At 51.1% G+C, this 14,481-nt stretch overlaps 1 protein-coding gene across 20 annotated transcripts in view; it reads left to right on the plus strand.

Annotated features, from left to right (window-relative positions):
• ABLIM1 (actin binding LIM protein 1) overlaps positions 1–14,481 on the plus strand; it is a 462,151-nt gene that overhangs the window by 393,022 nt on the left and 54,648 nt on the right. For 12 of the 20 annotated variants that reach the window (XM_073684651.1, XM_073684642.1, XM_073684637.1 and 9 more), the window contains 5 exons: positions 229–375; positions 537–581; positions 2,174–2,209; positions 2,589–2,718; positions 9,914–10,033. In XM_073684651.1, the coding sequence (XP_073540752.1) occupies positions 229–375; positions 537–581; positions 2,174–2,209; positions 2,589–2,718; positions 9,914–10,033 (478 nt within the window). The remainder of the gene's footprint in view (positions 1–228; positions 376–536; positions 582–2,173; positions 2,210–2,588; positions 2,719–9,913; positions 10,034–14,481) is intronic. The other 8 variants (XM_073684641.1, XM_073684650.1, XM_073684646.1 and 5 more) reach the window with 4 other exon arrangements.

Consider the following 14,481-nt stretch of genomic DNA (forward strand, 5'->3'; position numbering starts at 1 on the left):
AATAAAAGCCCTCGTGGTCTCATCAGCGTCAGATAACGAGTATTTTGTGACCCCCCAATAAAGGAAGGCGCCCCAGCACAGGTTTGGGGACGGGGTCACAGGTCAGGAGCTCACTGATTGTCTCCCTGTAACCTCACTCTCTGAATCCTTTTCTCCATCATGGGTCAGTAATGGCCACAATGTATCAGTGTCTTGTGCCTCGTTACATTATTCTCCCTGTGACCTCAGGCTAAAGTGGACGATGAGATCCTGGACTACAAGGACCTGGCCGCCATCCCCAAAGTGAAGGCCATCTACGACATCGAGCGGCCGGACCTCATCACCTACGAGTCCTTCCATACATCCACGTATGACGAGCGGCAGAGCATGGGGGAGGTGAGGACATCTGTGTCTCCTGGGACGTTGTGGAACTACAATTCCTAGGAGCTCTATACGTGTTCCGGACGTGCTGGGACTTGTAGTTCCGCCAGACAGTAATTATGGGATGTTTCCATTACACTGCTGTTACTGATGACCTCGCTGACTCTTGTCCGCAGTCGCAGAGCCCCCGGAGTGACCGCTCCTCAGTCCTGAATGAGCGAGTAAGTCAGGGCGCCGCTGATCTCTCTGATGACTGAGCACTGTATACGGGGACACCCCGACTATACTTTCTGTGGGACTTTTCTTACTGTTTCCGGGTGGCTTTCGTTCTCCTCCGTCCCTGGTGGTGCAGTCTGTACTCTGTATAACACGCTCCTCTGTATTCCGCACACGGAGGCAGCCGCAGTCACACCAGCCGCCTTCAGGCTCTATTCACACCTGGCTGCTAATTTGCCTTTTTTTCCCCCCAGAGATTTTTTCCAAAATTGCTGGGAAAATATTGCAGTTTTATGTGAGTTTGGAAAATTGTAGGCGCCACTGCAAAGTGTGAACACAGCCCAATGTGTCCATTGCTGCAGCTTCTGTCAGCGCAAATCTCCGCAGTGCTCAGCGCGGGGACACATCAGAGTGCAGCCTTACCTGCTGGGTATTGGCCATAGATGGCGGTATAACTGCAGGATGTGGCTTGTTTGTAGCCAGTAACTCTGTAAACAGAGATCTGCAGTGGAGCTGTATACATAAAACGGTGGCAGGTTTATATACAGGACTAGTCAGGTTTCTTGTAGCACATTGGGGCTGCACTTTGTGCTTGTACAGGTCCTCCTGTCATTGACCTGTGGTGATTGCGCTGATGTCAGACCACCCTCCACCCGTCAGACCACCCTCCACCCGTCAGACCACCCTCCACCCATCAGACTACCCTCCACCCGTCAGACCACCCTCCACCCGTCAGACCACCCTCCACCCATCAGACCACCCTCCACCCGTCAGACCACCCTCCGCCCGTCAGACCACCCTCCACCCATCAGACCACCCTCCACCCGTCAGACCACCCTCCACCCGTCAGACCACCCTCCGCCCGTCAGACCACCCTCCACCCGTCAGACCACCCTCCGCCCGTCAGACCACCCTCCGCCCGTCAGACCACCCTCCGCCCATCAGACCACCCTCCGCCCGTCAGACCACCCTCCGCCCGTCAGACCACCCTCCGCCCGTCAGACCATCCATTGGGTTCTCTGGACAGAACTTTCCGTCAGCAGCGGAACAATCCCGAGTGAAGCGATTTTAGATATTTGTTCTCCCCTGACCATGCGCTCAGCAGATTGCAGGGCACGGGGCACAGGAGGGCGGATGGCAGAGGAGGGGGCGCCCTGTATCTATATGCCCCCCAGCCATTGGCACATGACGCTCGCCAACCTTCTGGATTAATGGGCTGCTCTCCACACAATGGGTCAGTGACGCTGGTACCAGGGGGGGGGTTGTGGTCTCTGGGGTCCAGAATCTGCCGCGTCTAATTCCCTGGACTGTTTAATACCAAATAACAGGAAAACGGAGAACATGACTGACACAAAGACACGAAACTCAGCGCATCCCATACAAAGTGGTCACAGATCAGAGCCCGCCTGCAGCGCCATCTCGGGCCCGTGTCGTGTATTACAGCTTGTGTGGTTGTAGCTGCCTTTATTAACCTGCGCTGTGCCGCCTCCAGCTCCCGCTGTGTATATACCATATACACCTCTGCTCTGTGGATTAACCCTTTCCTTCTGCTCTCCTGGATCCTGACGATATTGTTACGATGTCCTTTGTATTACAGTCTCCCAGGACTTTGTCTCCGACATTTTCCGCCGAGGTGAGTGACACACTGTGACGACACCTCTGCGGTCGAGGGTTGGCCGTTCTCTGACCCTCCATCACAATCTCCCTTTTCACTAGTGCTGATATCTGCTACTCATACGTCCCTATGACAACACTTAATCGCCCTTTTCAGACTTGTCCTTGGGACGTTTTGTGAATCTCTGTCCTCATCAGAACTGTCATATAGAGGCGGCTGTCTACAAGTGCACAGCAAGGGACAAGAAGTGTTGTCATGGGGACATGGAATAAAGTAGCTGCAGGGACTGGATCTGTTTGCACACATGCAGTGATCCTGACCTGGGGCTGCCATTCAGGGGTCCGGGAAAGCTGGAGACATTTACCCCACTGACCTTCTTGTCTCCTGGCATTTCTAGGGCTATCAGGATGGACGGGAACGGATCATTCAGAGATCTACCAGCCAAGGATCCATCAACTCTCCCGTCTACAGCCGCCATAACTACACCCCCACCGTCTCCCGGTCCCCGCAGCACTTCCACAGACCCGGTAAGGTCTGATCTGTATGTGGTGTTCATGTTGTCTGTGGGGTTTATCGTACACTGGGACCCTCAGAGATAGTCCGGGCGCACATATGACGGTGAGCGTCCATCTTCCCTATGTGCCCAGACTGGACCGGCCGGAGGGGCAGACACAGCAGACAGATGGCAGAAGCCCCCAACCCCAGGAGAACGGCCGAGCCTCATAGCAATGACAGGGATGCCAGCGGGATTATACGTGTTGTTAGAGCGCCATCTAGTGCACCGCCAGCGCAGGACGATGATAGGATTTTGTAACATTTTTCTTCCACATAATGAGTGATCGCAGTGATTGAATAGTGGAGAACTACAACCCCCAGCAGGCTATGGTGCAAAGACTGAATCCATCCAGAGACTCCTGCAGGCCTGAAGAGGAAACTGACTATTCCTCCATAATGGGAGTAGTAGTTATATATATGTATAATAGACAGCTGAGCGCCCCCTGCAGCACAGGATGGATACTGACAGGTGTAGTATACAGCGCCCCCTACAGGACAGGATGGATACTGACAGGTGTAGTATACAGCTCCCCCTACAGGACAGGATGGATAATGACAGTTGTAGTATACAGCTCCCCCTACAGGACAGGATGGATACTGACAGGTGTAGTATACAGCTCCCCCTACAGGACAGGATGGATACTGACAGGTGTAGTATACAGCTCCCCCTACAGGACAGGATGGATACTGACAGGTGTAGTATACAGCTCCCCCTACAGGACAGGATGGATACTGACAGGTTTAGTATACAGCTCCCCCTGCAGCACAGGATGGATACTGACAGGTGTAGTATACAGCGCCCCCTACAGGACAGGATGGATACTGACAGGTGTAGTATACAGCTCCCCCTACAGGACAGGATGGATACTGACAGGTGTAGTATACAGCTCCCCCTACAGGACAGGATGGATACTGACAGGTGTAGTATACAGCGCCCCCTACAGGACAGGATGGATACTGACAGGTTTAGCATACAGCTCCCCCTGCAGCACAGGATGGATACTGACAGGTGTAGTATACAGCTCCCCCTACAGGACAGGATGGATAATGACAGTTGTAGTATACAGCTCCCCCTACAGGACAGGATGGATACTGACAGTTGTAGTATACAGCTCCCCCTACAGGACAGGATGGATACTGACAGGTGTAGTATACAGCGCCCCCTACAGGACAGGATGGATACTGACAGGTTTAGTATACAGCTCCCCCTGCAGCACAGGATGGATACTGACAGGTGTAGTATACAGCGCCCACTACAGGACAGGATGGATACTGACAGGTGTAGTATACAGCTCCCCCTACAGGACAGGATGGATAATGACAGTTGTAGTATACAGCGCCCCCTACAGGACAGGATGGATACTGACAGGTGTAGTATACAGCTCCCCCTGCAGGACAAGATGGATACTGACAGGTGTAGTATACAGTGCCCCCTACAGGACAGGATGGATACTGACAGGTGTAGTATACAGCTCCCCCTACAGGACAGGATGGATACTGACAGGTGTAGTATACAGTGCCCCCTACAGGACAGGATGGATACTGACAGATGTAGTATACAGCTCCCCCTACAGGACAGGATGGATACTGACAGGTGTAGTATACAGCTCCCCCTACAGGGCAGGATGGATACTGACAGGTGTAGTATACAGCTCCCCCTACAGGACAGGATGGATACTGACAGGTGTAGTATACAGTGCCCCCTACAGGACAGGATGGATACTGACAGGTTTAGTATACAGCTCCCCCTGCAGGACAGGATGGATACTGACTGGTGTAGTATACAGCTCCCCCTACAGGACAGGATGGATACTGACAGGTGTAGTATACAGCGCCCCCTACAGGACAGGATGGATACTGACAGGTGTAGTATACAGCGCCCCCTACAGGACAGGATGGATACTGACAGGTGTAGTATACAGTGCCCCCTACAGGACAGGATGGATACTGACAGGTTTAGTATACAGCTCCCCCTGCAGGACAGGATGGATACTGACAGGTGTAGTATACAGCTCCCCCTACAGGACAGGATGGATACTGACAGGTGTAGTATACAGCGCCCCCTACAGGACAGGATGGATACTGACAGGTGTAGTATACAGCTCCCCCTACAGGACAGGATGGATACTGACAGGTGTAGTATACAGCGCCCCCTACAGGACAGGATGGGTACTGACAGGTGTAGTATACAGCTCCCCCTACAGGACAAGATGGATACTGACAGGTTTAGTATACAGCTCCCCCTGCAGGACAGGATGGATACTGACAGGTGTAGTATACAGCTCCCCCTGCAGGACAGGATGGATACTGACAGGTGTAGTATACAGCGCCCCCTACAGGACAGGATGGATACTGACAGGTGTAGTATACAGCGCCCCCTACAGGACAGGATGGATACTGACCGGTGTAGTATACAGCGCCCCCTACAGGACAGGATGGATACTGACAGGTGTAGTATACAGCTCCCCCTACAGGACAGGATGGATACTGACAGGTGTAGTATACAGCTCCCCCTACAGGACAGGATGGATACTGACAGGTGTAGTATACAGCGCCCCCTACAGGACAGGATGGATACTGACAGGTGTAGTATACAGCGCCCCCTACAGGACAGGATGGATACTGACAGGTGTAGTATACAGCGCCCCCTGCAGGACAAGATGGATACTGACAGGTGTAGTATACAGCTCCCCCTACAGGGCAGGATGGATACTGACAGGTGTAGTATACAGCTCCCCCTACAGGACAGGATGGATAATGACAGGTGTAGTATACAGCTCCCCCTACAGGACAGGATGGATACTGACAGGTGTAGTATACAGCGCCCCCTACAGTACAGGATGGATACTGACAGGTGTAGTATACAGGTCCCCCTACAGGACAGGATGGATACTGACAGGTGTAGTATACAGCTCCCCCTACAGGACAGGATGGATACTGACAGGTGTAGTATACAGCTCCCCCTACAGGACAGGATGGATACTGACAGGTGTAGTATACAGCTCCCCCTACAGGACAGGATGGATACTGACAGGTGTAGTATACAGCGCCCCTTACAGGACAGGATGGATACTGACAGGTGTAGTATACAGCTCCCCCTACAGGACAGGATGGATACTGACAGGTGTAGTATACAGCTCCCCCTACAGGACAGCATGGATACTGACAGGTGTAGTATACAGCTCCCCCTACAGGACAGGATGGATACTGACAGGTGTAGTATACAGCTCCCCCTGCAGGACAGGATGGATACTGACAGGTGTAGTATACAGCTCCCCCTGCAGGACAGGATGGATACTGACAGGTGTAGTATACAGCGCCCCCTACAGGACAGGATGGATACTGACAGGTGTAGTATACAGCTCCCCCTACAGGACAGGATGGATACTGACAGGTGTAGTATACAGCGCCCCCTACAGGACAGGATGGATACTGACAGGTGTAGTATACAGAGCCCCCTACAGGACAGGATGGATACTGACAGGTGTAGTATACAGCTCCCCCTACAGGACAGGATGGATACTGACAGGTGTAGTATACAGCTCCCCCTACAGGACAGGATGGATACTGACAGGTGTAGTATACAGCTCCCCCTACAGGACAGGATGGATCCTGACAGGTGTAGTATACAGCTCCCCCTACAGGACAGGATGGATACTGACAGGTGTAGTATACAGCTCCCCCTGCAGGACAGGATGGATACTGACAGGTGTAGTATACAGCTCCCCCTGCAGGACAGGATGGATACTGACAGGTGTAGTATACAGCTCCCCCTACAGGACAGGATGGATCCTGACAGGTGTAGTATACAGCTCCCCCTACAGGACAGGATGGATACTGACAGGTGTAGTATACAGCTCCCCCTACAGGACAGGATGGATACTGACAGGTGTAGTATACAGCTCCCCCTACAGGACAGGATGGATACTGACAGGTGTAGTATCCAGTGCCCCCTACAGGACAGGATGGATACTGACAGGTGTAGTATACAGCTCCCCCTACAGGACAGGATGGATACTGACAGGTGTAGTATACAGGTCCCCCTACAGGACAGGATGGATACTGACAGGTGTAGTATACAGTGCCCCCTACAGGACAGGATGGATACTGACAGGTGTAGTATACAGCGCCCCCTACAGGACAGGATGGATACTGACAGGTGTAGTATACAGCTCCCCCTACAGGACAGGATGGATACTGACAGGTTTAGTATACAGCTCCCCCTGCAGGACAGGATGGATACTGACAGGTGTAGTATACAGCTCCCCCTACAGGACAGGATGGATACTGACAGGTGTAGTATACAGCTCCCCCTACAGGACAGGATGGATACTGACAGGTGTAGTATACAGCGCCCCCTACAGGACAGGATGGATACTGACAGGTGTAGTATACAGCGCCCCCTATAGGACAGGATGGACATTGGCAGGTGTAGTATACAGCTCCCCCTACAGGACAGGATGGATACTGACAGGTGTAGTATACAGAGCCCCCTACAGGACAGGATGGATACTGACAGGTGTAGTATACAGCTCCCCCTACAGGACAGGATGGATACTGACAGGTGTAGTATCCAGTGCCCCCTACAGGACAGGATGGATACTGACAGGTGTAGTATCCAGTGCCCCCTACAGGACAGGATGGATACTGACAGGTGTAGTATACAGCTCCCCCTGCAGGACAAGATGGATACTGACAGGTGTAGTATACCGCTCCCCCTACAGGACAAGATGGATACTGACAGGTGTAGTATACAGCTCCCCCTACAGGACAGGATGGATACTGACAGGTGTAGTATACCGCTCCCCCTACAGGACAGGATGGATACTGACAGGTGTAGTATACAGCGCCCCCTACAGGACAGGATGGATACTGACAGGTTTAGTATACAGCTCCCCCTACAGGACAAGATGGATACTGACAGGTTTAGTATACAGCTCCCCCTACAGGACAAGATGGATACTGACAGGTGTAATTTACAGCGCATGCAACGAACATGAAAACAGAGCCATATCACAGCACGGTTTATATTACAAACTGAATAATTCTAGGATTTAATGATTAAAGACCCCCGTGCAGGGATCTGGAATGTGAAGGTCCCAGGCGCCTGCTCAGAGCTCTATCAGGAATGGGTTACAGGGCCCCTCGTTCTCTGGTATAGGAGGGTTCCCAGCCCCACGGGTGACTGATCTGGGCCCCGCTGGTGACTGATCTGGGCCTCTCTGGTGACTGATCTGGGCCTCTCTGGTGACTGATCTGGGCCCCTCTGGTGACTGTTCGGGGACCCTCTGGTGACTGTTCGGGGCCCCTCTGGTGACTATTCGGGGCCCCTCTGGTGAGTGTTCGGGGCCCCTCTGGTGAGTGTTCGGGGCCCCTCTGGTGAGTGTTCGGGGCCCCTCTGGTGAGTGTTCGGGGCCCCTCTGGTGAGTGTTCGGGGCCCCTCTGGTGAGTGTTCGGGGCCCCTCTGGTGAGTGTTCGGGCCCCTCTGGTGACTGTCCGGGGACCCTCCGGTGACTGTCCGGGGACCCTCTGGTGACTGTCCGGGGACCCTCTGGTGACTGATCTGGGCCCCTCTAGTGAGTGTTCGGGGACCCTCTGGTGACTGATCTGGGCCCCTCTGGTGACTGATCTGGGCCCCTCTGGTGAGTGTTCTGGGCCCCTCTGGTGAGTGTTCTGGGCCCCTCTGGTGACTGTCCGGGGCCCCTCTGGTGACTGTCCGGGGACCCTCAGGTGACTGATCTGGGCCCCTCTGGTGAGTGTCCGGGGACCCTCTGATGTTTGATCTGGGCCCCTCAGGTGACTGTCCGGGGCCCCTCTGGTGACTGATCTGGGCCCCTCTGGTGACTGTTCGGGGCCCCTCTGGTGAGTGTTCGGGGACCCTCTGGTGACTGTCCGGGGCCCCTCTGGTGACTGATCTGGGCCCCTCTGGTGACTGTCCGGGGCCCCTCTGGTGAGTGTTCAGGGCCCCTCTGGTGACTGTCCGGGGCCCCTCTGGTGACTGATCTGGGCCCCTCTGGTGACTGATCTGGGCCCCTCTGATGACTGTCCGGGGACCCTCAGGTGACTGATCTGGGCCCCTCTGGTGAGTGTTCGGGGACCCTCAGGTGAGTGTTCGGGGCCCCTCAGGTGAGTGTTCGGGGGCCCCTCTGGTGAGTGTTCGGGGGCCCCTCTGGTGACTGTCCGGGGACCCTCTGGTGACTGTCCGGGGCCCCTCTGGTGACTGTCCGGGGCCCCTCTGGTGAGTGTTCGGGGCTCCTCTGGTGACTGATCTGGGCCCCTCTGGTGACTGATCTGGGCCCCTCTGGTGACTGATCTGGGCCCCTCTGGTGACTGATCTGGGCCCCTCTGGTGAGTGTTCGGGGCCCCTCTGGTGACTGATCTGGGCCCCTCTGGTGAGTGTCCGGGGGCCCTCTGGTGACTGATCGGGGCCCCTCTGGTGACTGATCGGGGCCCCTCTGGTGACTGATCTGGGCCCCTCTGGTGACTGATCTGGGCCCCTCTGGTGAGTGTTCGGGGCCCCTCTGGTGACTGATCTGGGCCCCTCTGGTGAGTGTCCGGGGACCCTCTGGTGACTGATCTGGGCCCCTCTGGTGAGTGTCCGGGGACCCTCTGGTGACTGATCTGGGCCCCTCTGGTGAGTGTCCGGGGACCCTCTGGTGACTGATCTGGGCCCCTCTGGTGAGTGTCCGGGGACCCTCTGGTGACTGATCTGGGCCCCTCTGGTGAGTGTCCGGGGCCCCTCTGGTGACTGATCGGGGGCCCTCTGGTGACTGATCGGGGGCCCTCTGGTGACTGATCTGGGCCCCTCTGGTGACTGATCTGGGCCCCTCTGGTGACTGTCCGGGGCCCCTCTGGTGACTGTCCGGGGCCCCTCTGGTGACTGTCCGGGGCCCCTCTGGTGACTGTCCGGGGACCCTCTGGTGACTGTCCGGGGACCCTCTGGTGATTGATCGGGGCCCCGGCAGGACCTGCAGCTTTTGCAGCTTTAACCCTTGTGTTCCTGTAATGTTTCTTTCCTGCTCTGTTCTGTTAACTGTCGTTTCATTTCTCCAGATTTTGGGACCCCTCCGTTACTTTGCGTCTCTTATTTTGTGCTTTCTTCTGTTCCTCTCCTCTTGTTATTTTCTGTTCCCCGCGGCTCCTCTCCCCTTGCCGTCCCTTTGCCAGAGCTGTTGTGTAGCGGTGTGCAGCGCTTGGCGTACGTGCGCACCGGCAGCTTCAGCTCCGCCCACAGCGACTCCCGTCCAAACTCCCCATTCAGACATCATACGATCCTACACATGAAAGGTAAGAGAGCGGACAGACCAGCAATGGCGGCATTAGCTTCTCTCCGGACACAAGCTAATGCGGCGGCTGTCCAGGCGCTCTACCCCTCCCCCCGCGCACTTCATGGTTTTTGCAGTGTGTGTGTTTGCTTTGTGTCCATGGAATGGCATGTGTATTACAGACGTCCCGTCACCGCCGATATTAACCATTTATATCCACAAGGCAATTTTTGCGCCAAATATCAGGAAGATATTAAGGTTACAGCAATATCTGATGACCTCATTACTCATCATTAGTAAAATGTTCAGTGCAGGAAGAAAAGCGCATAATTCTCTCATCACTGGGGGAGGAGGGGGACGCTGCTGCAGATGATTTATAGGGGTTTATTACTATGAGATAAGTAGTCCGGTCATATAATGATTGTAGGTTATGTCCTTTCATGTTCTGTGTGACCCTATATTCACACATTCAGCATTGAAATCTGACAAAATGGGCTAATATCCCCAGTAACATAACTGACTGGAGTAGTCAATGCATCAAGAAGAATCTGCTCCGAATAATGAATGTGATAGCAATTTTCAGATCAAAAGTTACATTACTTATCTTGTATTATACTCCAGAGCTGCGCTCACTATTCTGCTGGTGCAGTCACTGTGTATATACATTACATTACTGATCCTGAGTTACATCCTGTATTATACTCCAGAGCTGCACTCACTATTCTGCTGGTGCAGTCACTGTGTACATACATTACATTACTTATCCTGAGTTACCTCCTGTATTATACTCCAGAGCTGCACTCACTATTCTGCTGGTGCAGTCACTGTGTACATACATTACAATACTGATCCTGAGTTACATCCTGTATTATACTCCAGAGCTGCACTCACTATTCTGCTGGTGCAGTCACTGTGTACATACATTACATTACTGATCCTGAGTTACATCCTGTATTATACTGCAGAGCTGCACTCACTATTCTGCTGGTGCACTCACTGTGTACATACATTACATTACTGATCCTGAGTTACATCCTGTATTATACTCCAGAGCTGCACTCACTATTCTGCTGGTGCAGTCACTGTGTACATACATTACATTACTGATCCTGAGTTACATCCTGTATTATACTCCAGAGCTGCACTCACTATTCTGCTGGTGCAGTCACTGTGTACATACATTACATTACTGATGCTGAGTTACATCCTGTATTATACTCCAGAGCTGCACTCACTATTCTGCTGGTTCAGTCACTGTGTACATACATTACATTACTGATCCTGAGTTACCTCCTGTATTATACTCCAGAGCTGCGCTCACTATTCTGATGGTGTAGTCACTGTGTACATACATTACATTACAGATCCTGCGTTACATCCTGTATTATACTCCAGAGCTGCACTCACTATTCTGCTGGTGCAGTCACTGTGTACATACATTACATTACTGATCCTGAGTTACATCCTGTATTATACTCCAGAGCTACACTCACTATTCTGCTGGTGCAGTCACTGTGTACATACATTGCATTACTGATCCTGAGTTACACCCTGTTTTATACTCCAGAGCTGCACTCACTATTCTGCTGGTGCAGTCACTGTGTACATACATTACATTACTGATCCTGAGTTACCTCCTGTATTATACTCCAGAGCTGCGCTCACTATTCTGATGGTGTAGTCACTGTGTACATACATTACATTACAGATCCTGCGTTACATCCTGTATTATACTCCAGAGCTGCACTCACTATTCTGCTGGTGCAGTCACTGTGTACATACATTACATTACTGATCCTAAGTTACCTCCTGTATTATACTCCAGAGCTGCACTCACTATTCTGCTGGTGCAGTCACTGTGTACATACATTACATTACTGATCCTGAGTTACATCCTGTATTATACTCCAGAGCTACACTAACTATTCTGCTGGTGCAGTCACTGTGTACATACATTGCATTACTGATCCTGAGTTACACCCTGTTTTATACTCCAGAGCTGCACTCACTATTCTGCTGGTGCAGTCACTGTGTACATACATTACATTACTGATCCTGAGTTACCTCCTGTATTATACTCCAGAGCTGCACTCACTATTCTGCTGGTGCACTCACTGTGTACATACATTACATTACTGATCCTGAGTTACATCCTGTATTATACTCCAGAGCTACACTCACTATTCTGCTGGTGCAGTCACTGTGTACATACATTGCATTACTGATCCTGAGTTACATCCTGTATTATACTCCAGAGCTGCACTCACTATTCTGCTGGTGCAGTCACTGTGTACATACATTACATTACTGATCCTGAGTTACCTCCTGTATTATACTCCAGAGCTGCGCTCACTATTCTGATGGTGTAGTCACTGTGTACATACATTACATTACAGATCCTGCATTACATCCTGTATTATACTCCAGAGCTGCACTCACTATTCTGCTGGTGCAGTCACTGTGTACATACATTACATTACTGATCCTGAGTTACCTCCTGTATTATACTCCAGAGCTGCACTCACTATTCTGCTGGTGCAGTCACTGTGTACATACATTACATTACTGATCCTGAGTTACATCCTGTATTATACCCCAGAGCTGCATTCACTATTCTGCTGGTGCAGTCACTGTGTACATACATTACATTACTGATCCTGAGTTACATCCTGTATTATACTCCAGAGCTACACTCACTATTCTGCTGGTGCAGTCACTGTGTACATACATTGCATTACTGATCCTGAGTTACACCCTGTATTATACTCCAGAGCTGCACTCACTATTCTGATGGTGCAGTCACTATGTACATACATTACATTACTGATCCTGAGTTACCTCCTGTATTATACTCCAGAGCTGCACTCACTATTCTGCTGGTGCAGTCACTATGTACATACATTACATTACTGATCCTGAGTTACATCCTGTATTATACTCCAGAGCTGCACTCACTATTCTGCTGGTGCAGTCACTGTGTACATACATTACATTACTGATCCTGAGTTACATCCTGTATTATACTCCAGAGCTGCACTCACTATTCTGCTGGTGCAGTCACTGTGTACATACATTACATTACTGATCCTGAGTTACATCCTGTATTATACTCCAGAGCTGCACTCACTATTCTGCTGGTGCAGTCACTGTGTACATACATTACATTACTGATCCTGAGTTACATCCTGTATTATACTCCAGAGCTGCACTCACTATTCTGCTGGTGCAGTCACTGTGTACATACATTACATTACTGATCCTGAGTTACATCCTGTAATATACTTCAGAGCTGCACTCACTATTCTGCTGGTGCAGTCACTGTGTACATACATTACATTACTGATCCTGAGTTACATCCTGTATTATACTCCAGAGCTGCACTCACTATTCTGCTAGTGCAGTCACTGTGTACATACATTACATTACTGATCCTGAGTTACATCCTGTATTATACTCCAGAGCTGCACTCACTATTCTGCTGGTGCAGTCACTGTGTACATACATTACATTACTGATCCTGAGTTACATCCTGTATTATACTCCAGAGCTACACTCACTATTCTGCTGGTGCAGTCACTGTGTACATACATTGCATTACTGATCCTGAGTTACACCCTGTTTTATACTCCAGAGCTGCACTCACTATTCTGCTGGTGCAGTCACTGTGTACATACATTACATTACTGATCCTGAGTTACCTCCTGTATTATACTCCAGAGCTGCACTCACTATTCTGCTGGTGCACTCACTGTGTACATACATTACATTACTGATCCTGAGTTACATCCTGTATTATACTCCAGAGCTACACTCACTATTCTGCTGGTGCAGTCACTGTGTACATACATTGCATTACTGATCCTGAGTTACATCCTGTATTATACTCCAGAGCTGCACTCACTATTCTGCTGGTGCAGTCACTGTGTACATACATTACATTACTGATCCTGAGTTACCTCCTGTATTATACTCCAGAGCTGCGCTCACTATTCTGATGGTGTAGTCACTGTGTACATACATTACATTACAGATCCTGCGTTACATCCTGTATTATACTCCAGAGCTGCACTCACTATTCTGCTGGTGCAGTCACTGTGTACATACATTACATTACTGATCCTGAGTTACCTCCTGTATTATACTCCAGAGCTGCACTCACTATTCTGCTGGTGCAGTCACTGTGTACATACATTACATTACTGATCCTGAGTTACATCCTGTATTATACCCCAGAGCTGCACTCACTATTCTGCTGGTGCAGTCACTATGTACATACATTACATTACTGATCCTGAGTTACATCCTGTATTATACTCCAGAGCTGCACTCACTATTCTGCTGGTGCAGTCACTGTGTACATACATTACATTACTGATCCTGAGTTACATCCTGTATTATACTCCAGAGCTGCACTCACTATTCTGCTGGTGCAGTCACTGTGTACATACATTACATTACTGATCCTGAGTT

Source organism: Phyllobates terribilis, unplaced genomic scaffold (assembly GCF_046119375.1).
Source record: "Phyllobates terribilis strain yellow unplaced genomic scaffold, ASM4611937v1 Scaffold_5__5_contigs__length_657084704, whole genome shotgun sequence".
In the NCBI taxonomy this organism is placed as follows: domain Eukaryota; kingdom Metazoa; phylum Chordata; class Amphibia; order Anura; family Dendrobatidae; genus Phyllobates; species Phyllobates terribilis.